Source organism: Tripterygium wilfordii, chromosome 16 (assembly GCF_013401445.1).
Source record: "Tripterygium wilfordii isolate XIE 37 chromosome 16, ASM1340144v1, whole genome shotgun sequence".
NCBI classification, from domain to species: Eukaryota; Viridiplantae; Streptophyta; class Magnoliopsida; order Celastrales; family Celastraceae; genus Tripterygium; species Tripterygium wilfordii.
Window position 1 is genome coordinate 9,155,966 of NC_052247.1, and position 25,912 is coordinate 9,181,877.

Genomic DNA, 25,912 nt, shown 5'->3' on the forward strand with positions numbered 1-25,912 from the left:
TGTTCATGCTTACAGTATATAAGTTCTTGATATATACATCATTTTTCAGTAAGAAACAAAGATCTTACAGGCAACTTGTTCACTTCTTTATGTAATTGCCATATATAGCCCGAATCCTAGGCGCCTAGCTATATATACACACACATATATATATATACAGAAGGAGACAGCACAAGAAGTAAGTGCAATATGTATCTACATTTACATACATATACTAGCTTTTATATATTCCTTCAAGTTTTATTTATCTTGTTTTACATTTTGTTTGGAGAGAGATGAGTTTCATGGATCAGGAAGAGATGAAGGAGAAGAAAGAGATTCAGAGGGAGGATCATGAGTTGGAAGAAACAGAGTTAGAAGTTCATGAATCATTGGAGACATCGAAGAGAGCAGTGGTAGTCCAACCTTGGACAAAACAAATTACTGTAAGAGGATTCATTTTGAGCATAGCACTTGGAGCTATGTACAGTGTGATAGCTATGAAGCTGAACCTCACAAGTGGTTTGGTTCCCAATCTGAATATGTCTGCTGCTCTTCTTGCTTTCCTCTTCATGCAATCGTGGACAAAGATGCTTCAGAAAGCCGGATTTGTTGCCAGACCTTTCACCAGACAAGAGAATACTATGATTCAAACATGTACAGTTGCTTGTTATAGTATTACAGTTGGAGGTATGGATTAATTCTGATGATTAATAGTTAATCTCTCATTGAATCTTCATTACTGTTAGATTGGAAGGTGGATGATTTGTATTCTTCTATGTGGACCAAAAGTGTGGATCAAGTTTGTGGACTTGTTTTTCAACCATAGATGTGGTGAGTCCCATAATAAATGTGTGGCCCCCACTTATGTTGTGATTGATTACAACCATTGGATTTTGGTCCACAAACTTGGTCCACACTTTTTAGTCCACATAGGAGAATTCCTGTATATATATATATATATATATATATATATATATATATATATATATATATATATATATATATATTGGAGTACAAAGAAATCTTTTTTTTAATATTTGTTTAGGTGGTTTAATTAATACACACATGTACATATTTGGGTGTGTATGTATGTATGTATGTAGGGGTTTATGTAAGATTAATTGGGATTTTGTGATGTGGGTTTTGGGTGCAGGTGGATTTGGTGCATATCTATTGGGATTAAACAGGAAGACATTTGAGTTATCAGGAGGAGCAACAACTGTTGGGAATTCTCCAAGTAGTATAAAGGAACCTGGGTTGGGCTGGATGACTGGTTTCGTCTTTTTAGTTTGCTTTGTTGGCCTTTTTGTCCTAATTCCTTTAAGAAAGGTATATACATATACATATATGTGAGTGTGTGTGTGTCAACATAGTCTTTGCAATCTTCAATTACTTAGGATACAGTTTATTTTGTAAGTAGTGCAATTTGCGCTAATTAATCGTTTGTTGAAATTCAGATTATGATAGTTGACCTCAAATTAAGGTATCCAAGTGGCTTGGCAACAGCAGTTCTCATCAATGGTTTCCATAGTCAAGGAGATAATATGGCCAAGTATACATATATACCCACTAGAGCTTAATAGTGTTCTCTCTGTACTTGGTTGATTTACTGTAAAATCTGAAACAATTTTTAACTGTTGTTTCTGCAGAAAGCAAGTGCGAGGATTCATGAAGTGTTTTTCAGGAAGTTTTTTGTGGGCATTCTTCCAATGGTTTTACACTGGAAAAGAAGGATGTGGGTTCTCTCAGTTCCCCACCTTTGGACTGCAAGCTTGGAAGAAAACGTATGCATTTCATTAAATCTTAATTATTTGATTGAACTCAACATGTCATGTTATTAATGCATATTTGTGATTGAAATTTGAAAAGTTGTGTGTTTCTTGTAGGTTTTTCTTTGATTTTAGCTTGACTTATGTGGGGGCAGGGATGATCTGTTCACATCTGGTGAACTTGTCTCTGCTTCTTGGTGCTGTCCTCTCATATGGACTAATGTGGCCATTATTTGATCAGCTTAAAGGAGACTGGTTTCCTAGCAATTTAGAAGAAACAAGCATGAGGAGCATATATGGTTACAAGGTCTCTCTCTCTCTCTATATCTATCTATCTATCTCTCTCTCTCTCTGAGGCTTTCTTCGGGGTACGACATCTGGTTTCTCAATCCATGGTTTTCTCTGCAGGTCTTTCTATCAGTTGCTCTTATTCTTGGCGACGGGCTCTACAATTTCGTCAAGATAATGGGTATCACAGTCATTGGTCTTCGCAGCAGAATAAGAAAAAAGAAGCTCAACACAGGTGAAAATGCAGCTTTAGAATCATCATATCCTCCAAAGATATATGTTTTTCACCAAAATCTTCTAACAAAATTTCTTTTTCTGCAGGACAAGAGGAGCAAAAGTCTGTTGAAGAGCTGAAGCAAAATGAAATCTTCCTGACAGAAAACATTCCGATGTGGATCGGAGTCATCGGATACGGTGTCTTCTCCCTCATGTCCATAATTCTAGTCCCAATCCTGTTTCCTCAGCTTAAATGGTACTATGTAGTGGTAGCTTATATTCTAGCTCCATCTCTAGCATTTTGCAATGCATTTGGAGCTGGTCTCACTGACATAAACACGGCCTATAACTATGGGAAAGTGGCTTTATTTGTGCTGGCGGCAATGACCGGGAAAGAAAAAGGCGTGGCGGCCGCGCTTGCTGGCTGTGGACTCATCCAATCTGTAGTTTCTGTGTCTTGCATTCTGATGCAAGATTTCAAAACAGCTCATTTCACTCGGACTTCACCTAGGGCAATGTTCTTGAGCCAAGTTATCGGAACGGGCCTCGGCTGCATAATAGCTCCTCTCAGCTTCTTCCTATTCTACAAGGCATTTGATGTGGGGAATCCAAACGGCGATTTCAAAGCTCCCTATGCATTGATATACAGAAACATGGCGATCCTAGGAGTTCAAGGGTTTTCAGCTCTGCCACAGCATTGTTTGCAGCTCTGCTGTGGATTCTTTGCTTTTGCAGTAGCCGTTAACCTGGTGCGAGACCTTTCGCCGAGGAAGATCGGGAAATGGATGCCGCTGCCGATGTGTATGGGAGTGCCCTTCCTGGTTGGGGCGTACTTCGCCATTGATATGTGTGTGGGGACTTTGGTTGTCTTTGTATGGCACAAACTCAACAGCAAGAGAGCTGACTTCATGGTTCCGGCAGTCGCTTCGGGATTAATATGCGGTGAAGGGCTATGGATACTTCCTGCTGCTGTTCTAGCCTTGTCCAAAGTAAAACCTCCAATATGCATGAATTTTTTCGCTACCTAGAGAAAACTCAACCAAATATTGTCTATGAGAACTGAATAAAGAGCATGAACTATATACATATGCATTTGGAATTACAGAAATATGACTGCATATTTTATTGCTCCCAGTTGTCCTCTCTCCCATTCCCTTTTTCTACTTCACCTGTTGTAGAAGCTATGATACCTGGACTCGGGTACAGGTGTCGGGTATAGTTACATATCCATATGTCCGATTCTTCAAATTGAAAGCTGCCATAGAAGGAGGAAAGGTAAAGTGAAGAGTTCGGATATGATAGTGTAGAAATATCTCAAAGAATGAGTAATTCACGACCAGTCTCCATAAGATGACTAGAGAATGAGAAGAATCTCAAATCTCAAAAGGAAAGATTAACAATCTAGTCTGTATAGCAAGATAGAAGAAAAACATAGAAGTTACTTGCGCAGCCGCCGTTCATGGATCAAATTTAGTGTTCTTGGCATCAAATGGTCATCCTGCCTTGTCTCACCGCGAATTATCAACCATCCCAGAAAGGACACAAGTTCTAGTGGTCAGACCAGCATAAAAATATACACCAGATGCAAATGTCAGACTACATGCAATGAGATGCATAAATGTATAGTCGTTCAAGTGAAGCATGGCCTTGATTGCAAGTTAGAATGCTATAAGAGGCATTGCTTCTAATTCAAGTTAAAGACATTAGAGTCGATTAGGTAAGTGATCAGGTTGGGAACAAGTGCATTTCCTCTGAACAATAACATTCATTTGAGATTGGAACAAGAACATGATGAGTTTCTTTCAAGGGTCAACCAGTCCTTGAAATCCATATTAGGGGGGAAATATCAATTAGTTAAAACAAATTAACAATGCAACAAAAATTGGACTAGACATTACAGTTTACACCATCCCAAATATTGTACAATGAAAATCTTATTTCAACTGTAAATCACAAATCGAAGCACTGACTTTGCAATAAATATGCATTTAGTGAGTAAAAATGACTAGCCTGTTACAATTCCTGCTAAGACCTCACTCTTTCCTCGTGCATAGATCGTGTAGACAAGACGGATTGCATCGAGCCATCCATCAAGTGATTCCCATGAATCAGCAACCTGTATGATCAAAGAAGAGACGTTGGGCACAGATTCTTAATTAACATTGCAAATAACTTTTTCCAGCTGAAGAAAAAAAAGCTTATTGATTACAAAACTAAAACACAGAAGATTGCACGCGGAATGTAAGAGAATATAATGAAAATTATTGAGAAATAGGTTTTATAAAAAAAAAAAATAGAGAACCAGATGCCTACCAAGAAAACCGGTCCATGAATTGTATCAATACAAAGGCCAGCTCCAGGCGGTAAAGTCAGATCAGCACATGCTGAGACAGAAACAATGTCTGGGACATCAACTCTAATTATTTTTTTATCCGTACTAGTCACATCTCCAGGTCTACGAGAGAGGTTTTGCGCTACTTGCTGTTGCTCATCTTTGTTAATCTGCCTAAGAAATGGCTTGTCAGTGCAGGAACCATTTCTCTCAACATTCAATTTTAGGATGCATGAGAAAAAATGTACAACAGAAATTCAGTCTTGACCTGTTGAAGTCCTTCGTGATTCAAAAAAAACTGAGATCTCTTCCAATCGCTGAGGTGCTATTAAACTCCCCACTGGAGGTGCAGTTAGATATCCAACTTTTAGATATGGAAATGGTAACTGCCAAGAATAAAGTTCTCTCAGCTATGTTACTTGCGAATTAATTATTTAATTCTCCAGGAATATCAACAAATTCTGTAGATAAAGAATTAATGAAGACAGAAACAGGTTCCTTAGAACCGGATGATTCAGACCTATCCACATGGAGGGGTGGATTAACAGATGACAACTCAAGGATGACCAAAGAATCAAGGGGAAAATGGGGTCAATACTAATTACAGAATGATGTACAATGAGGAAATGGGGTCAATACTAATTACAGGTGATGCCCATTAGTGAGGAAAACATTAAATAGACCAACCAGAACAATTGGACCAGTAACAAGGTTTGGAATAATGTTTAGCTCTCTAACGAGGAAGTTGCTGTCAAAAGTTAACATTCTGCTACTTAAGTCAAGATCATTAAGGCATGGTAGATGTATTAGAACCTAATAGTTAAAAGATCAGTATCAGAAGGACCCTTAAGCATCGAAAAATTAAACTCCTTCGCAAAAGGCTCCTACTGTAGAAGTGGGGCCGAGGAAGGGCAAAATGCCCTAAAGCATTACTTGGGTAAATTTATTTGGAGAGGTGGCGTTTATAGAGCTTCCCTTGGCATGTGTGACACTGTAGAACAAGACCTAACAAAGACTTGGAACTAAATTAGAGATGCTAAATGGTACAACAACTGAGTAACTGACTTCTAAATAAATAGGCAATTTTAGGATGAAATAAATAACTGCAAATAAAATGTTGAACTACTGACCACGGAAAGTACAAGCCGCAAAGCACTACTGTAAACCTGGAAAAAACATCAACACATAATAACTTATTCACTAAGCAAATTATGACAGTGGTGCAAAAGATATTAAATTTTGGACGAGCCATACCCCAAAATATATCAGCAATCTCATCTGATCAACTAAAGTATTACAAGAAATTAGTTCAACAAAAAATATAAATATAATACTTACCGAGTAATTTGGTTTCAACGCATGAGCAGCTGCTATGTAAATGGCAGATTGGCTATACAACTCATTAGGGGAAACATCCTTGGCACTGCCAGATCCCCCTGTTCTTAATGTGTCCTCAGCCAATCCATACTGCAAACAAGTAAATTACCATTTCTACTAAAAGTTTACATGTACCAATTGCAAGATAAGTGAAGTGATAATGTGGCTGTAATTCTACTGTGAATAATAAAAAGCAATGAAAATACACAAACATCAGTTCATGATATTAGATAATAAAGGGAAAAGGTTAATCAGCTTACCAATACAGTTCCAAGGTTGTAAATTGCTCGATGGAAATCAAATTGCAACTGTATTGCTGCACGAAACTGCATCAACGACAAGTGAAAGGCATCACAAACTAAAAGATATGAGCTAAAGCAGTTTGTCAGAATTAGGATACAATCAATAATAAATTACTTTTCTACTTGTTAATATACATACATCCAACTATTCTGATGTCGACAAATTACTTTTGTACCTTACTAATTGCAGTCCTCACAATTGTTTGCTTTTCTCTAGCAGGAACAATTGCACTGAGTTCCTAAAAGCATTGCACAATAATGTTTTAGGAAAAGATGTCGAATATTGAGAAAACAAATAAACTCGGGATACAAGGGGGGAGAAGAAAAGAACAAACAGTAGACAATTATTTGTGGAATGTCTATATATAACTTAAATACCTGCAAAGCTAGTCCCCAGTTGTTAAGAGCCTGAAATAAGTTTAACATATCAAAAAGAATATCACAAAAACAAAGCATAGAACACCATATTGAAAAGAAAATTGTTTATTCAGACTTCAGGCAAAATCATGTGAATGTGTTACCGTCTTTCTGCATGTACCTGAGGACTGTTCCAGTTAAGATGGATGGCTTTTTCATAGTTTTTCGTAGCCTGCAAACAAGAGTAACCATTAACACTTCAGTTTTTCATTGTTTGCCAGGTCTTCTTCGACGAAAGAATACAATGACAAAGTTATAAGGATAACAAATGGGACCAAGCCATGCGTGATAATATGATAGGATAGTGGGTGATCAAGGGTCATTGCACCCTTATCCTTTAAGTTTCACATAGGTCAACGGCTAAAAAAGGGCTAAGAATGTTGCGAGTTACAGTTAAGACAAGACATTACAATGTAGCTAATCAGTCCAGACTATATATGTCCATCTATATCACATTATACTTCTATCCAGCAATCTCAAGCCAGACAAGACAGCAGATGAACAATACAGGGTTCTGGTTTTTCATAAAGTCCAACCTGCTTCAGAAGCTCTTCAGCCTCCTTTGTACGACCACGCATTTTTGCCCGATCAGAGATTGCTATCGCCCAATTGTAGAAAGCCTATAATGTGATTAAAAAACATTGCATTGAGAAGGTACGATAATCACCAAAAAGTTATACTCAATTAGATAAATATGTTGAGTGTAGTAATTAAAACTACTGCAAGTATACTGAAAGAGACTTCAATGCCTTCACTTGTTGACCCTTACAGGATTTATTAGAGCAAGAGATGGAATTAAAAAATCCATTCCCCTACTTTACAATAACTTGAAAGAATATATCCGTCCATATATAGTTTCCATGAAGTAACACTTCATCTTTTCTCTTCTGGCAAGTTCACTGAAGAAGCTTCACCTAGAAAATTGTTAGGACCACTTAAATCTTAGAAACTACGCTGTGGTATAAAATACTAGATGTTTCAAATAACTAGGAAGTTCTTCTCAGACAATTGCACCATGCTGACAAGGGCCTTTCATTGAGATGTACGACTTTACAAGTTTTCCATCATAGCAAGCAATCGACACTAGATATATATACATATAATATCCGTTCGATGACTACTGAAAAGAGCTTATGGAATAGTGTACTTTCACATGAAAAATCTATATTTATGAATTGAGCAAATCACAAAAAAAAAAAAAAAAAATTGAGCATAAGGTTGCATCCCAGTCATTATCGAGCTTACCTGTTCTTGGAAGTGACCATAATTGTCTAAACACCGAAAAATATCCCAGATTTAGTAAACAATCGGCAAGACTATCTAGAGTACACTATGAGGACATACATCATGGAGCGAAGGGCAAAGATGGGTAGCCTCATCATATTTCTTACAAGCCTCCTCAAGCAAAACATCTTTTGAAGGTGAATTGGAATCTGGACTAACATTATCAGCACTTTCCTGCAAGCCAAATATGGTCATGCAGGCAGAGTATATTGACTTAGATATTCATCAGATAAATTGCAATATGAACAAAATGATGAGTTGTCCATTTCTATTTCCTGCCCAGTAGAGGAAGGAATGAAAAATTGAAGAAATATTCCTCACTCTTTAGTAGTCTGTGTGCATCATGTAAAAGATATTTGAAGTAAATCCATCCTATAGTTAGGAATCCATCCTATACCAATGGTTGCATGGTGCCACATTACCAGCCAATTTGTCATCCAAAAAACAAAAGGAAAAGGGAGCCAAAGAAAATTGTATTAGAGTATAGCACAGATATGGTCTACAGCTCTACGCAGTGCAAAGGAAATACTTGTGTATGAGGAACAACTCAAAAACTCTTATAGAAAACACCAATCATATGCATAAATTGCAGATAATCAGTACAATAGGGAAACATCAAAGTTATTTGAGTTATTTATACATATGTAAAACTATATATATATAGATAGACAGATAGATGGTTACTGGCTAAGAGCATCTATGAGAGGATCATATACCTGAAGAACCAATGCCCAATTGTACAGCGCATCATAGTCTTCTGGATTTCTCTCTATTGCACTAGCATACCTTCAAATTTTGCAAGCAATTAATTATAGGGAAAATATAAGCCAAAAGACAGTGTAAAATTTAAATGATGTTCCCCACAATAATGGTAATAGCTTAGTTAGAGAAAAAATAAAGAAAACCTAAATAAGCTTTTAAGCTCTTGGTACAGATTATCAGCAGTACCTCTTAGCAGCAAATGTGAGAACCCTTTGGCGATTCTTACTTTCCTCATCACCTGCAGTAACGCTATTTATCAGTTCCATCGTAGTATTGTTCTGCTCTGTCTGTTGATGAGGAGTTCCTTCTTGACTGGAACAAAAAAAAATGCATGAGATTGTAGTTAGTGGCATGAAACTTGTTAATTGCTTATCCCCAAAAAAAGAGAGCTAATTATACTAATATCAACATTAACAAAATATTTCCACTAGTCATTCATTCCCACTCTGACAGAGGGTTCACCACAAACAATGATGGAGCTCATTCTTTAAGAAGACAGGCTTAAGTAACCCCAGTGTCAGAGAGAAGCATAAAACAAGCATGAGTAGAATGGCCAGTGAAACTGTAATTCAAATATCAGTCCACAAATCAACAGTTAAGAATTCATACGTCCATGGACATTCATGCTATCATTTCACAGTATAGATTACTAATATTCATTATCTCAACTTCACAAATTTTCCCGGATCCAGTGTACTCTACAAGACATCAACCTCTCTTTGGATCATATGAACACAAATCATCAAAAGTGAGGCATCAAATAATCGAAATGAAGCTGTAGCGTTATCAGAAGAAATAGAAGGCCAACCTGTAAGGAGTGCTAGCGTCATGATCGTCCCCTTCCTCGCTTTTCAACTCGCTCAACAATTCCCTCATTGTGAACGTCCGGTTCCCTTCGTCCTTCTTTAGCTCGGGACCCGCAGTTTGCTCGGCCTCATTGGACCGGATCGAGGTCTCTAGCTCCTCCACCTTCGCATCTGCATCTAACACCGCTTGCTTCGGTTCTGCTCCTGGCAGCACCTCTGTTTCTGGAGCTGATACTAGTGACGCCTCTGGTTCTGGAGATGAGTCTCGGGGCACCTCTGCTTCTGGCAATGGTTCCGGTTCCAATTGTGATTCTGGTTTGACACCGTTTTGCAATTCAGGTTCGTCGGTAGCAGTAGACATATTAAGGTGGACTGATTGGAACGAGAGAAGGAGAGAGATCTGTTATAGAAGAATTCACATTTACAGTTTAGCGAGGAAGCAACTGAGTCTAAGCAAGCAATTGAAAATGGAACGAAAGACGGAAAGAGCGAATGGATGACGGACGGAACAGGGTTGGCTTAACGGCTTTTCTCATATGGGCCTTACAGTTTTTTTGGGCTTCGTCAGGGTCCAAGATTCCAAGTAGGAAAACTTTAGTCACACCGCACCTTTACTAAAGACACCCCAATTTGAGTTAACTATCCCTTGTAAAACTCAGTTGACGGGGTGTCTTTAGTAAAAAGTGGAGTGTGACTAAAGTTTTCCTTCCAAGTATTCTGAGAGTCTGAGAGAGGCCTCGCGGTTCTTGGGCTTTTTTTCTTCTACGGGCTTGATAGGGTAATGGATGCATGAAATCAGCCCACTTGCATGAAGGATCATTATGCCAGATTGATTTGTTTGATTAGCCCACTTTTCTGTAAGTTATATATTCACTCACTTATGCAACTTTCTTGATCGTCTCTACATCGGGAAAAATTGGTTAATTCATTCTTTGTTGTATCCACCTTCTTATACTTCTACATATAGGATCCGACTTGTATCAGTGATACTAATAGATAAAACATATCCAACCACAACATTTCCAACAATGAATTCGAGCATCATAAAAAGGTATGGAGCAAAACTACTCCCTACAACGTTCCTTGATAGGAAACGGCCATACAGAACAGCTGCAGCTGATAAAAGGAAATCAAAGATTGGCACCTGGAAAAGGTTTTTAAATGCAGTATGTAGGGAAACCACAAAGTGTAGAGGTCTTGCTTTTAGACACAGAGAGCGCGAGACCTGTAGCTCTTCGGTTCTTTCGGCTCTTCGAATCTCCAATTACCTTGAGAAGTAGGGTTGGAGAGGTATATATGATGCTGACATGCAGATATTATACTGTCAACACTAAGGGTCAACACTAAGAAGTAGGCTCTTCGAATCTCCAATTACTTAATGAAAAAGTGAGTAAATGGGAGAGAAAAATGGAAGGATGGGAAGTAAAATAATATTCCCAAAGAAAATGTCAACACTAAGGGCCAAATGTACACTATAAAATACCTTCTCTTTGTTTGAATGGATTCTCTTTCCTCTTTGGAGCTGTTCAGATCATAGCTGTAAGAAAAGCACTCTAGTGTGAGCATGTAAAGTAGTAGTGTCTTGACCATCGATGAACTCAATAAGACAACGTAGAAGGAAATCTCAGAACAGTTATCAAAAATAGAAGGGTAGCATAACCACTAAGTCCATTTCTCATGAAGTAGCAATACAGCTGAGTCTACCAGCAAAAGGAACGCTAGCAAAGCAATCATAACAATAGTTGATGTCATTTTTTCCCTCTAGGTTGATATGACAACTCTGGCTTTGCACAACTACATCATATTGTACAAGGATGCATTTCAAACAAAAAATTCAAAAACAGAAATGTAAAGCTCAAAATGAAGATAACGTCATGAGATTGCATAAGGGAGACATGTCACAGTTGAACAACTCTAGCAATACAGAAAAATACTCAACAGAAAAGAACAAGACTAACCTACAGATTGAGGGAGAAGAAAAGGTACCAAGCAGCCCCAAACAAAAGTTCTCCCTTTCAAATAAAGGCATGACATAATACATAAGCGAGCGCGAAGATATGTAAGCTTATAGGGATGGGAATTCTTACACTCCAAGAAGGAATGGCCAAACTTCTGCTCTTATACTTGGATCAATGCCCTGTGATATTGGCAACAAAGTATAGTTAGAAATATTAAGCAACTTATTATAATCTAGGCTTTAATCCAAAAGAAGATAACTGCACAAGTCTTATAAAGTCGATAACATACTCCTTTTCGAGCCTTTTTGAGAAACTGATAAATTTTTTTTCCATCCTCTCATGTTTGGATATGGATAGATCCAAAAAAAAAAAGAAATCAAAGAAAATTGATTTAATTTACTAGCTTATTCTTATTTTTATATTAAAATATTATATATAAGGATAAAATATATTTTTAATTTATAAATAATTTAATTTGTCATCAATTTCCTCCAAAAAAAAATCCCAAAACATGACCCAATTTTGGGAGGAAGTATTTTGGTAAAATGTTAATTCATTTTTTTTTCTCTCAATTCTCTTCAAATCCCTCCCCCTTTAGGATTTTAAATCCTAATGTGTGAATGACAAATGCATGGACTCTATGTTATATTATTTTTTTGTTCTGTCTATAACAATGTAATCTTGGAGTAGATTACTGTAGAACGATGTTTAGACTATTTTTGTTCTATATGCATTAATGTAACCTTGAAGTAGGTTACTCTGAATGTAAGACTTAATTGATTTTATCAGTTTTGTTATCAAGCTATTTGAATAGCTGGATTGGATTGATTAATTTATCAGTTATTTGTTGTTTTAAATATCTTATGGATAACTCTTGATAAGAGGCATGCGGTCTATATGGATATATCATGGTTTTATCTAGATTAAACTTCTCGTGATAATTCATTTTTATCTTAGATAAAAATCCTCATCTCCTAGTAGTTGTTACATGATAAAAATTCTGAATGGTTATTTATCTCAGGTTTTTGACAATTTATCCCTTCAGACGGATCATGTATAAAGAACACGAGGATCTTGTGAAATGATATCGAAGCGAGAGACAATCGATTTTTATGTATGTGTATTAGAGTTTCATGTATATCTTTGCTTCCTTTATTGTAATTGAGTGATGAGTGAAATAATGTATTGAACAAGAGAGAGGGAGATCAAGTGTTATCTTGAACAACAACTTCGTAAGTGTTACTGGTGAAGACCGTAGCAATGAAAAACTTGATGTGGAAAGCTGGTTCATGTTGGTGGATTTTAAATGAAGGTCTACATAGGAAAAGTCTTTGGTGGACTCCATAGCAATTGCAGCTTAAGTGGATTCCTGTTGTACTGAGTTAGGTATACGCTGAATTTAGATACAAAAGAGATTTTAAGTGAGGTTAAGTAAATCCTTTATAATCTTAATTTATTATAGTAGATTGCTTCATAGGTTGATCGCTCTATAGACTCGACATTTTTTTCGTTAGGGTTTTTCTTGCAAAATTGTAATATCTAGTTCATTTACTATTCCGCATATTTTTCTTAACCGTTGGTTATCTAAGCGTGCAAACACACACGTTTTCATCCCTCAATCCCAATCCACTAATAGTCTTCAAATAAGACGTCATGAGAACAAATTCTTTTTTTTGTCTCTCTCACGTCATCTCCCAATGGACTAAAAGACACCCAATTGCAGAATCCTTTTATAATTTTTTTTTTAAAGAATGGAGACTAGACAGTTGATTAATTAGTCTCCGATAGGGGCAGTTTGGAATCATTATGATTGATAACGTGGGTTCGAAAATGACAATTGCATAAAACGTATATATATATATGTATGAATTCTCCGTCTTAATATATGAGATCCCAACTTTCATGATTCATTTTTAGGGTTCAAAATGTTTTTTAAAAATTTTGGAAAAAATATATTTATATTTTGATCGATCTTATGAACCCAACGATATATTTTTTATTTGTAACAAAAATTAAATGCAATCAAAAAAGTGTATGAAATGTTTTTTGTTTTATATTTAACGATCCAAAATTATCGTGCACTTTTCACTTTGAATTTTATTTTTTTTCCAACAAAAAATATATCGTTGAGTCCGTAAAACCGATTAAAATATAAATATATATTTTTCAAAAATTTTTTAAAAATTTTTGAACCCTAAAAATTAGAACCTCATTTTAAGACCTCATTTTAGAACCTCATAGGATAATTTCTATACATATATATATGATTTTCTTTTCATTCTTAGTCAACCCGAACAAAACCTAAATCAACAATATTTGATGCAAATTATTTGGGAGTGAGACCCAAATTAATAAAAGATTCCTTGAAAAATTATCCATCAAAATTTTTTTAAGCAAGTAATATCGTACACATAAAGCTTTATTTTGGGTGGTCATGATCAATTGCATATATGCACAATTGGATGCATTATTGTTGAGCTGTCACCACCATTGATTTTTAAACGCCACCCCACATTCTTCTAAACATGATGGGTTAATTCATTTCACTCTCAACTTTGTGTTTGCCGTCTCTCTATTTTGTATCTTTCTTTAGTCACAAATCAAATCATTTGGAAAAAAATTTTCATTTGACTATGACACACCAATATTATCATCTTATAAAAAAAAATCATCTTATCATGATAAAATGGCTAGCTAACAAATTGGAGTTAATCCCAAGCCCGGATAACGAAGAGGGTTATCGAAAATTTTATCCAAAATTATGAATATGAGTCAAAATGAGAAATTCACAAGGTTGCTCTATGCGTGCGACACGTTGCGCAGAATCCGATACAACGATTATTGAGCGAGGGCGTACCTCAATAGTAACACGTTGTATCAGACCCCAAGTATAATGATAAATGATTAAGGGCATGTTAGGTCGTCATTCATAAGCGACGTGCTGCATCGACCCCGGATGTGGTGAGAGTCATAGTTTTGAATACTGTATTGTGCCTCAAACCGTATAGGTGAGATGTTCAAGGTTTTTGAGGTTCAACTGATACGATGAAGGTTGAACCGTTGCTTTATAATACAAATTAAATTAATATATATTACATATATAGAATATAAATATAAGCATATATATAATATTATATGCTTATTAATACTAAATAAGTATATAATATAGCACGGATAACTCGAAAAAATTGACAATTGACATAAGCATGAGTTCACACTTCACTGTAACCAATACAAATTATTTAATTTAAAAATAAAGTTGATTTGATTATAAGATAATGAACCCAAATGATGCATAGAGCCTTATTGAAACAGTGCGTCTAATTGATAATAACAACGTCAACTGGAGAGGTTGGCTTAAGACGTGGCTGACTAAAAGACCACGACTTTGAATCCAAAACTTCAAGTCAAATCTCCATCACCAAAGAGCACGAAGATGAGGCAAGAACCAGAGTCTGTACTACTGTACCTACTCCAACAATTCCACTTTACTCTTTTCAAATCTCTCTCTTCTTGCTTCTTCCGGTGACTTAGCATCACTGCATCAACAACTCTCCTCTCACTCAAAATCCTCCATGCCTCCACTACCACTTCTGAGTTTTGTTTTTCTAATACCTTCAACTGCTGCTTCATATTTGCTCACATCTGTCCACAACCACTTCTGAGTTTATCCCGTTGAGAGTCTCCGTCGACAGTGGTTAAACTCTGTCGAAGTCTCTACCTCTCTGGTCGAACTCGAAATCAAAAGAGGAAAGGGATGATTTAGGTCGAATCGAACAAGAAGAAACCAGAAGAAAGACTGTTGTAACTTAAAAGCGTGAAAACTATGGGTTTTATCAAAATAGTCAGTTTCATAGAAAATCGTCAATTCATGGTTCAATGCGGTTTACACGATTTAACCTTTGATTCCTCGATATAACTGCTTAATGTGAATAAAAAACCGGTTGTATTGCCGGTTCTTAGGTTTTCCGGTTGAACCGGCGATACGACACAATATTCAAAACTACTGGTGGGACATATATAGGCGAAGGTTCCCTCGTTATGGATGAATGAAGGTAAAGAAGTTAGTCCATGATTATAGGATTATGATAAAGACTTGAAACATAAGGTCACTTACAAGCAGATAAACTGAACAGTTGACACCATGATTTGATGTAGATTTAACATAATATGTCAACATGAGATTAAATGGATGGGTGAAAAATCTAGAGATATTGAAAATACAGGTTATAAATAATGATACACTGGAATGGTTAGAGATAGAAACAGTGTAGGTATAGTATTAGACAAAGAACTAGAAGAAGATGTTGTAGAGATAAAAAGAAAAGGGGTAGGATCTCAATGGCAAAATTGGTGTAAGGAAAAAAGATAATTAATGTCACAAGTGCTTACATTCCGCAAATAAGATTAGATGGAAATACTAATAAAATTTTTTTAGTGGACATCGATGAGATTGTTCATGGCAAGTAGAGAAAAATATTATTAGGACGAGACATAAACGGACAAGTAGGAAGAGATAGCATAAACTTTGATAGTCACACATGGAGGGTATAAGTTTGAGGATGTAAATTAGGTTGAAGAAACTATTTTAGAGCTTGTCGTGTCATATGACTTGTGTCTAGTAAGTACTTGGTTTACTAGTCAGATAGATTTCATTATTACGCAAGAGATATATAGAAAACTTTGATTCCGATGGAAAGTCTAACCACATCATAAGATATATACTAAGTTATATAACAAATTAGATAGAATAGATGGAGAAAAATATATTTGTAAGTTAGCTAAAACATGAGAAAGGAAAACTAGAAACCTAAATCATGTAAAATTCATCAAAGATGGTGATGATAGAGTTTTGGTGAAAGATACAGAGATTAATATTGATATCTATGATATCCTAAACTATTTTAGCTTTATCTTGGGACGATCTAGAATGAAGACGACATTTTTATTAAGGGAACTTATCCAAGGAGAGGTATCTTGTCGCATGTTGTTTGCAGATTATATATTTCTAGTGGATGGGATTGTGTTGAGAGTTAACTTAAAATTTGAGATGTTGTGGCAAGTCTTACAATTTAAATGATTTAAATTAAGTAGGATCAAAACATAATATATGAAATGTAAGTTTAGTAAGAGTAGACACGGGAATGAACAAACGATTAAATTAGATGAGAGAGAAGTAACAAATTTTTTTAAAAAATATTTTGGCTCAATTTTTCAAGATGGATACGTTATGAAGATGTCATTGATAAGATTAAAAATGAGTAAATGAAGTAGAGTAGTGCATCTGGGGTTTATACAACCGAATCTGTATGGTTGAAGGAAAAGATCTATATATTAGCCAATTGTACGACTACGATGATGTATGGTTCTAAATATTTTGCTATTAAGATATAATATATCCAAAAATGCATAAAGCAGTGTGGGCATACGAGGGAATATAGAATAAAAAATGAGATTATTAGATTTAATATAGGAGTAGCGCCAATTGAATATAAGTTGAAAAAAAAAACCTATTTAAGATGGTATATGAACATGTATAACGTAGAGATAGCAGTGAGACGGTGAGGAGTATCAAGAGAATTTGTATATGACAGAGTAGAAAAAGAAGAGGAAGACCTAAAAAAACATGGTTTGACATAGTAATATATAATATCGATAAGAGTAGTTGAAGAAAGTATGATTCTAGATAGAAATGAATGGCGAAAACAAATAAGTAAAACCCAAAATATTCATGTTATGATTTCATGAGTTTTAAGATTTATTGATTATACCACTTATGCAAGAACAAGGTAGGAAGGTGTAGTTACAGACAACTAGACAAGATCCTACATCCTAGGTAAGCTTTTTATTGATTAAAAGCATACACTTACACACTATGCAAGGTACAACTAATTATACAATCATGTATCCAATCATGATTAAGTTAGTATTGATTAATTAGATTTAGATTCAAGTTAGTCAATAAATTAACGACCCAATTAATTTAATTATTTTGTTTAATGATTTTAAACTTCTAGGACCAAAATATATGTAAACCCTATAACTACTCCACTAGAATACCTTTTTGTTTTAGTGGAAAAAGAAAAAAAAAAAAAAAGATGTCTTCGTTTTAATGGTGGGTAAGTAATGCAGCCGGAGCAAAGATCCTTTTACAAATTACAACAAACATAATACAAAAAGAAAGAAAGAAAAAAAAATGTGAATTGAAAGACTTATTCGGATTCTTCAATGGCTTCCAATGGCTCCTACACATCAAGGAATCAATCATGCTTCAAGACAGTTTTTGTCTTTGTTCAATAATTTTCCACACCACGTTTGGTTGTCCCACACCTCTCCCAAGCGAAAACTACCTTACAATAGTCCAATTAATGGTCTTGATTTTAACACACTTGCAAGAGAGATAGAGGAGGAAGAACAATCTTCCCCTTTTTTTTGGGTGGAACCCATCCCACTACGCATTAGATAACTAACTGAGAAATCTCGGATCACATGGAAGACCCCACAACTCCCATAGACCAGTTGAGATCTAAGTTGACGCCTGGTACTAGAAGATAACGTAGGGTGACATTCGCACACACTGGGCTGAGCAAGGGCCAGTCTTGTAATAATGGAAACACCAATGAGATTTGAACTCACGACCTCCCGTTTGTACTAAGAGTTATCGCGGTTAAGTTCACCATCCCAACCAACAACCCGTTGTTGGAAGAATAATCTCCACTACTAACAGAACATTGTCACAAACTACCATTTCAGGTGGAGGAGAAAAAAAGTGGGAAAGAAAGTGTATATTTTGATCATAAAGTCAGGTTAAATGAAGGTCAAATGTAATTAAAACCTTATCTTTTTAAGCAAAATAAAATGGAATTATACACTATTAAAGAATATTTTCACTGTTATATAATTCGGAACTATGGTGGGTCATGGGTGCATTGGCCTTTGCTCAATTGCTAGCTGTGATCTGTGAGGACATAAATAAATGACATTATTGGGGTTTGTTCATGCTTACTGTATATAAGTTCTTGATATATACATCATTTTTCAGTAAGAAACAAAGATCTTACAGGCAACTTGTTCACTTCTTTATGTAATTGCCATATATAGCCCGAATCCTAGGCGCCTAGCTATATATATACACATATATATATATATATACAGAAGGAGACAGCACAAGAAGTAAGTGCAATATGTATCTACATTTACATACATATACTAGCTTTTATATATTCCTTTAAGTTTTATTTATCTTGTTTTACATTTTGTTTGGAGAGAGATGAGTTTCATGGATCAGGAAGAGATGAAGGAGAAGAAAGAGATTCAGAGAGAGGATCAAGAGTTGGAAGAAACAGAGGCAGAAGATCATGAATCATTGGAGACATCGAAGAAAGCACTGGTAGTCCAACCTTGGACAAAACAAATTACTGTAAGAGGATTCATTTTGAGCATAGCTCTTGGAGCTATGTACAGTGTGATAGCTATGAAGCTGAACCTCACAAGTGGTTTGGTTCCCAATCTGAATATGTCTGCTGCTCTTCTTGCTTTCCTCTTCATCCAATCGTGGACAAAGATGCTTCAGAAAGCCGGATTTGTTGCCAGACCTTTCACCAGACAAGAGAATACTATGATTCAAACATGTACGGTTGCTTGTTATAGTATTACAGTTGGAGGTATGGATTAATTCTGATGATTAATAGTTAATCTCTCATTGAATCTTCATTACTGTTAAGATTAGAAGGTGGATGATTTGTATTCTTCTTTAATTAAAAAACATATTGTGCTGCAGTTTGATGATGTGAATTAGGTAGGGCATTGTAAAATGCATAAAGCAGACAATGACAGTGCTAAAACTGGATATTATACTGGTTTTAGTATTATTAGTCTTGATAACCTGAAGCATGTGCAGCTGCATGTTGGAGAATTGTAATAGGAGGGTTACATATACATACATACATACATACATACATACATACATATATATATATATATATATTGGAGTACAAAGAAATCTTTTTTTTAATATTTGTTTAGGTGGTTTAATTAATACACACATGTACATATTTGGGTGTGTGTGTGTGTATGTATGTAGGGGTTTATGTAAGATTAATTGGGATTTTGTGATGTGGGTTTCGGGTGCAGGTGGATTTGCTTCATATCTATTGGGATTAAACAGGAAGACATTTGAGTTATCAGGAGGAGCAACAACTGTTGGGAACTCTCCAAGTAGTATAAAGGAACCTGGGTTGGGCTGGATGACTGGTTTCCTCTTTTTAGTTTGCTTTGTTGGCCTTTTTGTCCTAATTCCTTTAAGAAAGGTATATACATATACATATATGTGAGTGTGTGTGTGTCAACATAGTCTTTGCATTCTTCAATTACTTAGGATACAGTTTATTTTGTAAGTAGTGCAATTTGCGCTAATTAATTGTTTTTTGAAATTCAGATTATGATAGTTGACCTCAAATTAACGTATCCAAGTGGCTTGGCAACAGCAGTTCTCATCAATGGTTTCCATAGTCAAGGAGATAATATGGCCAAGTATACATATATATATATACCCACTAGTGCTTAATAGTGTTCTCTCTGTTCTTGGTTGATTTACTGTAAAATCTGAAACAATTTTTAACTGTTGTTTCTGCAGAAAGCAAGTGCGAGGATTCATGAAGTGTTTTTCAGCAAGTTTTTTGTGGGCATTCTTCCAATGGTTTTACACTGGAAAAGAAGGATGTGGGTTCTCTCAGTTCCCCACCTTTGGACTGCAAGCTTGGAAGAAAACGTATGCATTTCATTAAATCTTAATTATTTGATTGAACTCAACATGTCATGTTATTAATGCATATTTGTGATTGAAATTTGAAAAGTTGTGTGTTTCTTGTAGGTTTTTCTTTGATTTTAGCTTGACTTATGTGGGGGCAGGGATGATCTGTTCACATCTGGTGAACTTGTCTCTGCTTCTTGGTGCTGTCCTCTCATATGGACTAATGTGGCCATTATTTGATCAGCTTAAAGGAGACTGGTTTCCTAGCAATTTAGAAGAAACAAGCATGAGGAGCATATATGGTTACAAGGTCTCTCTCTCTCTCTATATCTATCTATCTATCTCTCTCTCTCTGAGGCTTTCTTCGGGGTACGACATCTGGTTTCTCAATCCATGGTTTTCTCTGCAGGTCTTTCTATCAGTTGCTCTTATTCTTGGCGACGGGCTCTACAATTTCGTCAAGATAATGGGTATCACAGTCATTGGTCTTCGCAGCAGAATAAGAAAAAAGAAGCTCAACACAGGTGAAAATGCAGCTTTAGAATCATCATATCCTTCAAAGATATATGTTTTTCACCAAAATCTTCTAATAAAATTTCTTTTTCTGCAGGACAAGAGGAGGAAAAGTCAGTTGAAGAGCTGAAGCAAAATGAAATCTTCCTGACAGAAAACATTCCGATGTCGATCGGAGTCATCGGATACGGTGTCTTCTCCATCATGTCTATAATTCTGGTCCCAATCCTGTTTCCTCAGCTTAAATGGTACTATGTAGTGGTAGCTTATATTCTAGCTCCATCTCTAGCATTTTGCAATGCATTTGGAGCTGGTCTCACTGACATAAACATGGCCTATAACTATGGGAAAGTGGCTTTATTTGTGCTGGCGGCAGTGACCGGGAAAGAAAACGGCGTGGCGGCCGCGCTTGCTGGCTGTGGACTCATCAAATCTGTAGTGTCTGTGTCTTGCATTCTGATGCAAGATTTCAAAACAGCTCATTTCACCCGGACTTCACCTAGGGCAATGTTCTTGAGCCAAGTCATTGGAACGGGCCTCGGCTGCATAATAGCTCCTCTCAGCTTCTTCCTCTTCTACAAGGCATTTGATGTGGGGAATCCAAACGGCGATTTCAAAGCTCCCTATGCATTGATATACAGAAACATGGCGATCCTAGGAGTTCAAGGGTTTTCAGCTCTGCCACAGCATTGTTTGCAGCTCTGCTGTGGATTCTTTGCTTTTGCAGTAGCCGTTAACCTGGTGCGAGACCTTTCGCCGAGGAAGATCGGGAAATGGATGCCGCTGCCGATGTGTATGGCAGTGCCCTTCCTGGTTGGGGCGTACTTCGCCATTGATATGTGTGTGGGGACTTTGGTTGTCTTTGTATGGCACAAACTCAACAGCAAGAGAGCTGACTTCATGGTTCCGGCAGTCGCTTCGGGATTAATATGCGGTGAAGGGCTATGGATACTTCCTGCTGCTGTTCTAGCCTTGTCCAAAGTAAAACCTCCAATATGCATGAATTTTTTCGCTACCTAGAGAAAACTCAACCAAATATTGTCTATGAGAACTGAATAAAGAGCATGAACTATATACATATGCATTTGGAATTACAGAAATATGACTGCATATTTTATTGCTCCCAGTTGTCCTCTCTCCCATTCCCTTTTTCTACTTCACCTGTTGTAGAAGCTATGATACCTGGACTCGGGTACAGGTGTCGGGTATAGTTACATATCCCTATGTCTGATTCTTCAAATTGAAAGCTGCCATAGAAGGAGGAAAGGTAAAGTGAAGAGTTCGGGTATGATAGTGTAGAAGTATCTCAAAGAATGAGTAATTCACGACCAGTCTCCATAAGATGACTAGAGAATGAGAAGAATCTCAAATCTCAAAAGGAAAGATTAACAAACTAGTCTGTATAGCACGCTAGAAGAAAAACATAGAAGTTACTTGCGTAGCCGCCGTTCATGGATCAAATTTAGTGTTCTTGGCATCAAATGGTCAGCCTGCCTTGTCTCACCGCGAATTATCAACCATCCCAGAAAGGACACAAGTTCTAGTGGTCAGACCAGCATAAAAATATACACCAGATGCAAATGTCAGACTACATGCAATGAGATGCATAAATGTATAGTCGTTCAAATGAAGCATGGCCTTGATTGCAAGTTAGAATGCTATAATAGGCATTGCTTCTAATTCAAGTTAAAGACATTAGAGTCGATTAGGTAAGCGATCAGGTTGGGAACAAGTGCGTTTCCTCTGAACAATAACATTCATTTGAGATTGGAACAAGAACATGATGAGTTTCTTTCAAGGGTCAGCCAGTCCTTGAAATCCATGTTAGGGGGGGAAATATCAATTAGTTAAAACAAATTAACAATGCAACAAAAATTGGACTAGACATTACAGCTTACACCATCCCAAATATTGTACAATGAAAATCTTATTTCAACTGTAAATCACAAATCAAAGTACTGACTTTGACTAGCCTGTTACAATTCCTGCTAAGACCTCACTCTTTCCTCGTGCATAGATCGTGTAGACAAGACGGATTGCATCGAGCCATCCATCAAGTGATTCCCATGAATCAGCAACCTGTATGATCAAAGAAGAGACGTTGGGCACAGATTCTTAATTAACATTGCAAATAACTTTTTCCAGCTGAAGAAAAAAAAGCTTATTGATTACAAAACTAAAACACAGAAGATTGCACGCGGAATGTAAGAGAATATAATGAAAATTATTGAGAAATAGGTTTTATAAAAAAAAAAAATAGAGAACCAGATGCCTACCAAGAAAACCGGTCCATGAATTGTATCAATACAAAGGCCAGCTCCAGGGGGTAAAGTCAGATCAGCACATGCTGAGACAGAAACAATGTCTGGGACATCAACTCTAATTATTTTTTTATCCCTACTTGTCACATCTCCAGGTCTACGAGAGAGGTTTTGCGCTACTTGATGTTGCTCATCTTTGTTAATCTGCCTAAGAAATGGCTTGTCAGTGCAGGAACCATTTCTCTCAACATTCAATTTTAGGATGCATGAGAAAAAAAAAGTACAACAGAAATTCAATCTTGACCTGTTGAAGTCCTTCGTGATTCAAAAAAAATTGAGATCTCTTCCAATCGCTATGAGGTGCTGTTAAACTCCCCACTGGAGGTGCAGTTAGATATCCAACTTTTAGATACGGTAAAGGTAACTGCCAAGAATAAATTTCTCTCAACTATGTTACTTGCGAATTAATTATTTAATTCTCCAGGAATATCAACAAATTCTGTAGATAAAGAATTAATGATGACAGAAACAGGTTCCTTAGAACCGGATGATTCAGACCTATCCACATGGAGGGGTGGATTAACAGATGACAACTCAAGGATGACCAAAGAATCAAGGGGAAAATGGGGTCAATACTAATTACAGAATGATGTACAATGAGGAAATAAATGAAGCAGGTGATGCCCATTAGTGAGGAAAACATCAAATAGACCAACCAGAACAATTGGACCAGTAACAAGGTTTGGAATGATGTTTAGCTCTCCAACGAGGAAGTTGCTGTCAAAAGTTAACATTCTGCTACTTAAGTCAAGATCATTAAGGCATGGTAGATGTATTAGAACCTAATAGTTAAAAGATCAGTATCAGAATTGCCCTTAAGCATCGAAAAGTTAAACTCCTTCGCAAAAGGCTCCTACGGTAGAAGTGGGGCTGAGGAAGGGCAAAATGTGTAAAGCCCTAAAGCATTACTTGGGTAAATTTATTTGGGGAAGTGGTGTTTATAGAGCTTCCCTTGGCATGTGTGACACTGTAGAACAAGACCTAACAAAGACTTGGAACTAAATTAGAGATGCTAAATGGTACAACGACTGACTAACTGACTTCTAAATAAATAGGCAATTTTAGGATGAAATAAATAGCTGCAAATAGAATGTTGAAATACTGACCATGGAAAGTACAAGCCGCAAAGCACTACTGTAAACCTGGAAAAAACATCAACACATAATAACTTATTCACTAAGCAAATTATGACAGTGGTGCAAAAGATATTAAATTTTGGACTAGCCATACCCCAAAATATATCAGCAATCTCATCTGATCAACTAAAGTATTACAAGAAATTAGTTCAACAAAAAATATAAATATAATACTTACTGAGTAATTTGGTTTCAACGCATAAGCAGCTGCTATGTAAATGGCAGATTGGCTATACAACTCATTAGGGGAAACATCTTTGGCACTGCCAGATCCCCCTGTTCTTAATGTGTCCTCAGCCAATCCATACTGCAAACAAGTAAATTACCATTTCTACTAAAAGTTTACATGTACCAATTGCAAGATAAGTGAAGTGATAGTGTGGCTGTAATTCTACTGTGAATAATAAAAAGTAATGAAAATACACAAAGGTCAGTTAATGATATTAGATAATAAAGGGAAAAGGTTAATCAGCTTACCAATACAGTTCCAAGGTTGTAAATTGCTCGATGGAAATCAAATTGCAACTGTATTGCTGCACGAAACTGCATCAAACGACAAGTGAAAGGCATCACAAACTAAAAGATATGAGCTAAAGCAGTTCATCAGAATTAGGTTACAATCAATAATAAATTACTTTTCTACTTGTTAATATACATACATCCAACTATTCTGATGTCGCCAAATTACTTTTGTACCTTACTAATTGCAGCCCTCACAATTGTTTGCTTTTCTCTAGCAGGAACAATTGCACTGAGTTCCTAAAAGCATTGCACAATAATGTTTTAGGAAACAGATGTCGAATATTGAGAAAACAAATCAACTCGGGATACGGGGGGAGAAGAAAAGAACAAACAGTAGACAATTATTTGTGAAATGTCTATATATAACTTAAATACCTGCAAAGCTAGTCCCCAGTTGTTAAGAGCCTGAAATAAGTTTAACATATCAAAAAGAATATCACAAAAACAAAGCATAGAACACCATATTGAAAATAAAATTGTTTATTCAGACTTCAGGCAAAATCATGTGAATGTGTTACCGTCTTTCTGCATGTACCTGAGGACTGTTCCAGTTAAGATGGATGGCTTTTTCATAGTTTTTTGTAGCCTGCAAACAAGAGTAACCATTAACACTTCAGTTTTTCATCGTTTGCCAGGTCTTCTTCGATGAAAGAATACAATGACAAAGTTATAAGGATGACAAATGGGACCAAACCATGCATGATAATATGATAGGATAGCGGGTGGTCAAGGGTCACTGCATCCTTTAAGTTTCACATAGGTCAACAGCTAAAAAAGAGCTAAGAATGTTGCGAGTTACAGTTAAGACAAGACATTACAATGTAGCTAATCAGTCCAGACTATATATGTCAATCTATATCACATTATACTTCTATCCAGCAATCTCAAGTTGGACAAGACGGCAGATGATACAGGGTTCTGGTTTTTCATAAAGTCCAACCTGCTTCAGAAGCTCTTCAGCCTCCTTTGTACGACCACGCATTTTTGCCCGATCAGAGATTGCTATCGCCCAATTGTAGAAAGCCTATAATGTGATTAAAAAACATTGAATTGAGAAGGTACGATAATCACCTAAAAGTTATAGTCAATTACATAAATATGTTGAGTGTAGTAATTAAAACTACTGCAAGTATACTGAAAGAGACTTCAATGCCTTCACTTGTTGACCCTTACAG

The 25,912-nt window shown here is 36.3% G+C and overlaps 4 protein-coding genes and 1 long non-coding RNA gene across 9 annotated transcripts in view; 2 read left to right on the forward strand and 3 right to left on the reverse strand.

The window, feature by feature from the left end:
- LOC119980226 (metal-nicotianamine transporter YSL1-like) lies at positions 1-4,372 on the forward strand. Of its 2 annotated transcripts, none has more exons than XM_038822841.1 (8): positions 1-178; positions 272-669; positions 1,136-1,311; positions 1,440-1,534; positions 1,632-1,766; positions 1,869-2,058; positions 2,160-2,274; positions 2,361-4,372. In XM_038822841.1, the coding sequence occupies exons 2-8, from the start codon at positions 276-278 to the stop codon at positions 3,281-3,283; spliced, it is 2,028 nt and encodes a 675-aa protein (XP_038678769.1). In that variant the 5' UTR covers positions 1-178; positions 272-275; the 3' UTR covers positions 3,284-4,372. The 2 variants fall into 2 exon arrangements, with proteins under 2 accessions (XP_038678769.1, XP_038678770.1); XM_038822842.1 differs by having other exon boundaries at positions 276-669.
- Positions 4,120-25,912, reverse strand: part of LOC119980228 (protein HLB1-like) — a 24,326-nt gene continuing 2,533 nt past the window's right edge. The window contains exons 5-15 of one of the 3 annotated variants that reach the window (XM_038822843.1): positions 25,678-25,761; positions 25,273-25,323; positions 25,113-25,142; positions 24,912-24,974; positions 24,693-24,758; positions 24,394-24,522; positions 24,186-24,221; positions 23,324-23,443; positions 23,035-23,223; positions 22,732-22,837; positions 4,120-4,265 (exon numbers count right to left, since the gene is read on the reverse strand). In XM_038822843.1, the coding sequence (XP_038678771.1) occupies positions 4,261-4,265; positions 22,732-22,837; positions 23,035-23,223; positions 23,324-23,443; positions 24,186-24,221; positions 24,394-24,522; positions 24,693-24,758; positions 24,912-24,974; positions 25,113-25,142; positions 25,273-25,323; positions 25,678-25,761 (879 nt within the window). In that variant the 3' untranslated portion in view covers positions 4,120-4,260. Of the gene's footprint in view, positions 4,266-4,645; positions 4,758-22,731; positions 22,838-23,034; positions 23,224-23,323; positions 23,444-24,185; positions 24,222-24,393; positions 24,523-24,692; positions 24,759-24,911; positions 24,975-25,112; positions 25,143-25,272; positions 25,324-25,677; positions 25,762-25,912 lie in introns of those variants that run through there. The other 2 variants (XR_005463827.1, XR_005463828.1) reach the window with 2 other exon arrangements.
- Positions 4,620-10,012, reverse strand: LOC119980229 (protein HLB1-like). 2 transcript variants are annotated; one of them, XM_038822845.1, is made up of 13 exons: positions 9,538-10,011; positions 8,916-9,041; positions 8,684-8,753; positions 8,028-8,141; positions 7,220-7,303; positions 6,805-6,855; positions 6,645-6,674; positions 6,443-6,505; positions 6,225-6,290; positions 5,926-6,054; positions 5,718-5,753; positions 4,856-4,973; positions 4,620-4,761 (listed from the first exon to the last, which is right to left on the reverse strand). In XM_038822845.1, the coding sequence occupies exons 1-13, from the start codon at positions 9,894-9,896 to the stop codon at positions 4,730-4,732; spliced, it is 1,278 nt and encodes a 425-aa protein (XP_038678773.1). In that variant the 5' UTR covers positions 9,897-10,011; the 3' UTR covers positions 4,620-4,729. The 2 variants fall into 2 exon arrangements, with proteins under 2 accessions (XP_038678773.1, XP_038678774.1); XM_038822846.1 differs by lacking the exon at positions 8,028-8,141 and having other exon boundaries at positions 9,538-10,012.
- LOC119980225 (metal-nicotianamine transporter YSL1-like) lies at positions 18,742-21,879 on the forward strand. Its single transcript, XM_038822840.1, has 7 exons — positions 18,742-19,157; positions 19,627-19,802; positions 19,931-20,025; positions 20,129-20,263; positions 20,366-20,555; positions 20,655-20,769; positions 20,856-21,879. The coding sequence occupies exons 1-7, from the start codon at positions 18,764-18,766 to the stop codon at positions 21,776-21,778; spliced, it is 2,028 nt and encodes a 675-aa protein (XP_038678768.1). The 5' UTR covers positions 18,742-18,763; the 3' UTR covers positions 21,779-21,879.
- Positions 21,811-22,713, reverse strand: LOC119980230. The gene is made up of 2 exons (XR_005463829.1): positions 22,193-22,713; positions 21,811-22,005 (listed from the first exon to the last, which is right to left on the reverse strand). It is a non-coding gene; the product is annotated as an uncharacterized LOC119980230 (long non-coding RNA).

Bases quoted from the DNA above. Each gene is read 5' to 3' on its own strand.
- LOC119980225 (XM_038822840.1), top strand. From the start codon at position 18,764: ATGAGTTTCATGGATCAGGAAGAGATGAAGGAGAAGAAAGAGATTCAG. The intron at 19,158-19,626 runs GTATGGATTAAT...TTTCGGGTGCAG, and splicing joins TTATAGTATTACAGTTGGAG to GTGGATTTGCTTCATATCTA. The intron at 20,026-20,128 runs GTATACATATAT...TTGTTTCTGCAG, and splicing joins CAAGGAGATAATATGGCCAA to AAAGCAAGTGCGAGGATTCA.
- LOC119980226 (XM_038822841.1), top strand. From the start codon at position 276: ATGAGTTTCATGGATCAGGAAGAGATGAAGGAGAAGAAAGAGATTCAG. The intron at 1,535-1,631 runs GTATACATATAT...TTGTTTCTGCAG, and splicing joins CAAGGAGATAATATGGCCAA to AAAGCAAGTGCGAGGATTCA. The intron at 2,275-2,360 runs GTGAAAATGCAG...CTTTTTCTGCAG, and splicing joins AAAAAAGAAGCTCAACACAG to GACAAGAGGAGCAAAAGTCT.
- LOC119980229 (XM_038822845.1), bottom strand. From the start codon at position 9,896: ATGTCTACTGCTACCGACGAACCTGAATTGCAAAACGGTGTCAAACCA. The intron at 9,042-9,537 runs GTTGGCCTTCTA...TTTTTGTTCCAG, and splicing joins GACGCTAGCACTCCTTACAG to TCAAGAAGGAACTCCTCATC. The intron at 4,762-4,855 runs GTCAAGACTGAA...GCCATTTCTTAG, and splicing joins ATCACGAAGGACTTCAACAG to GCAGATTAACAAAGATGAGC.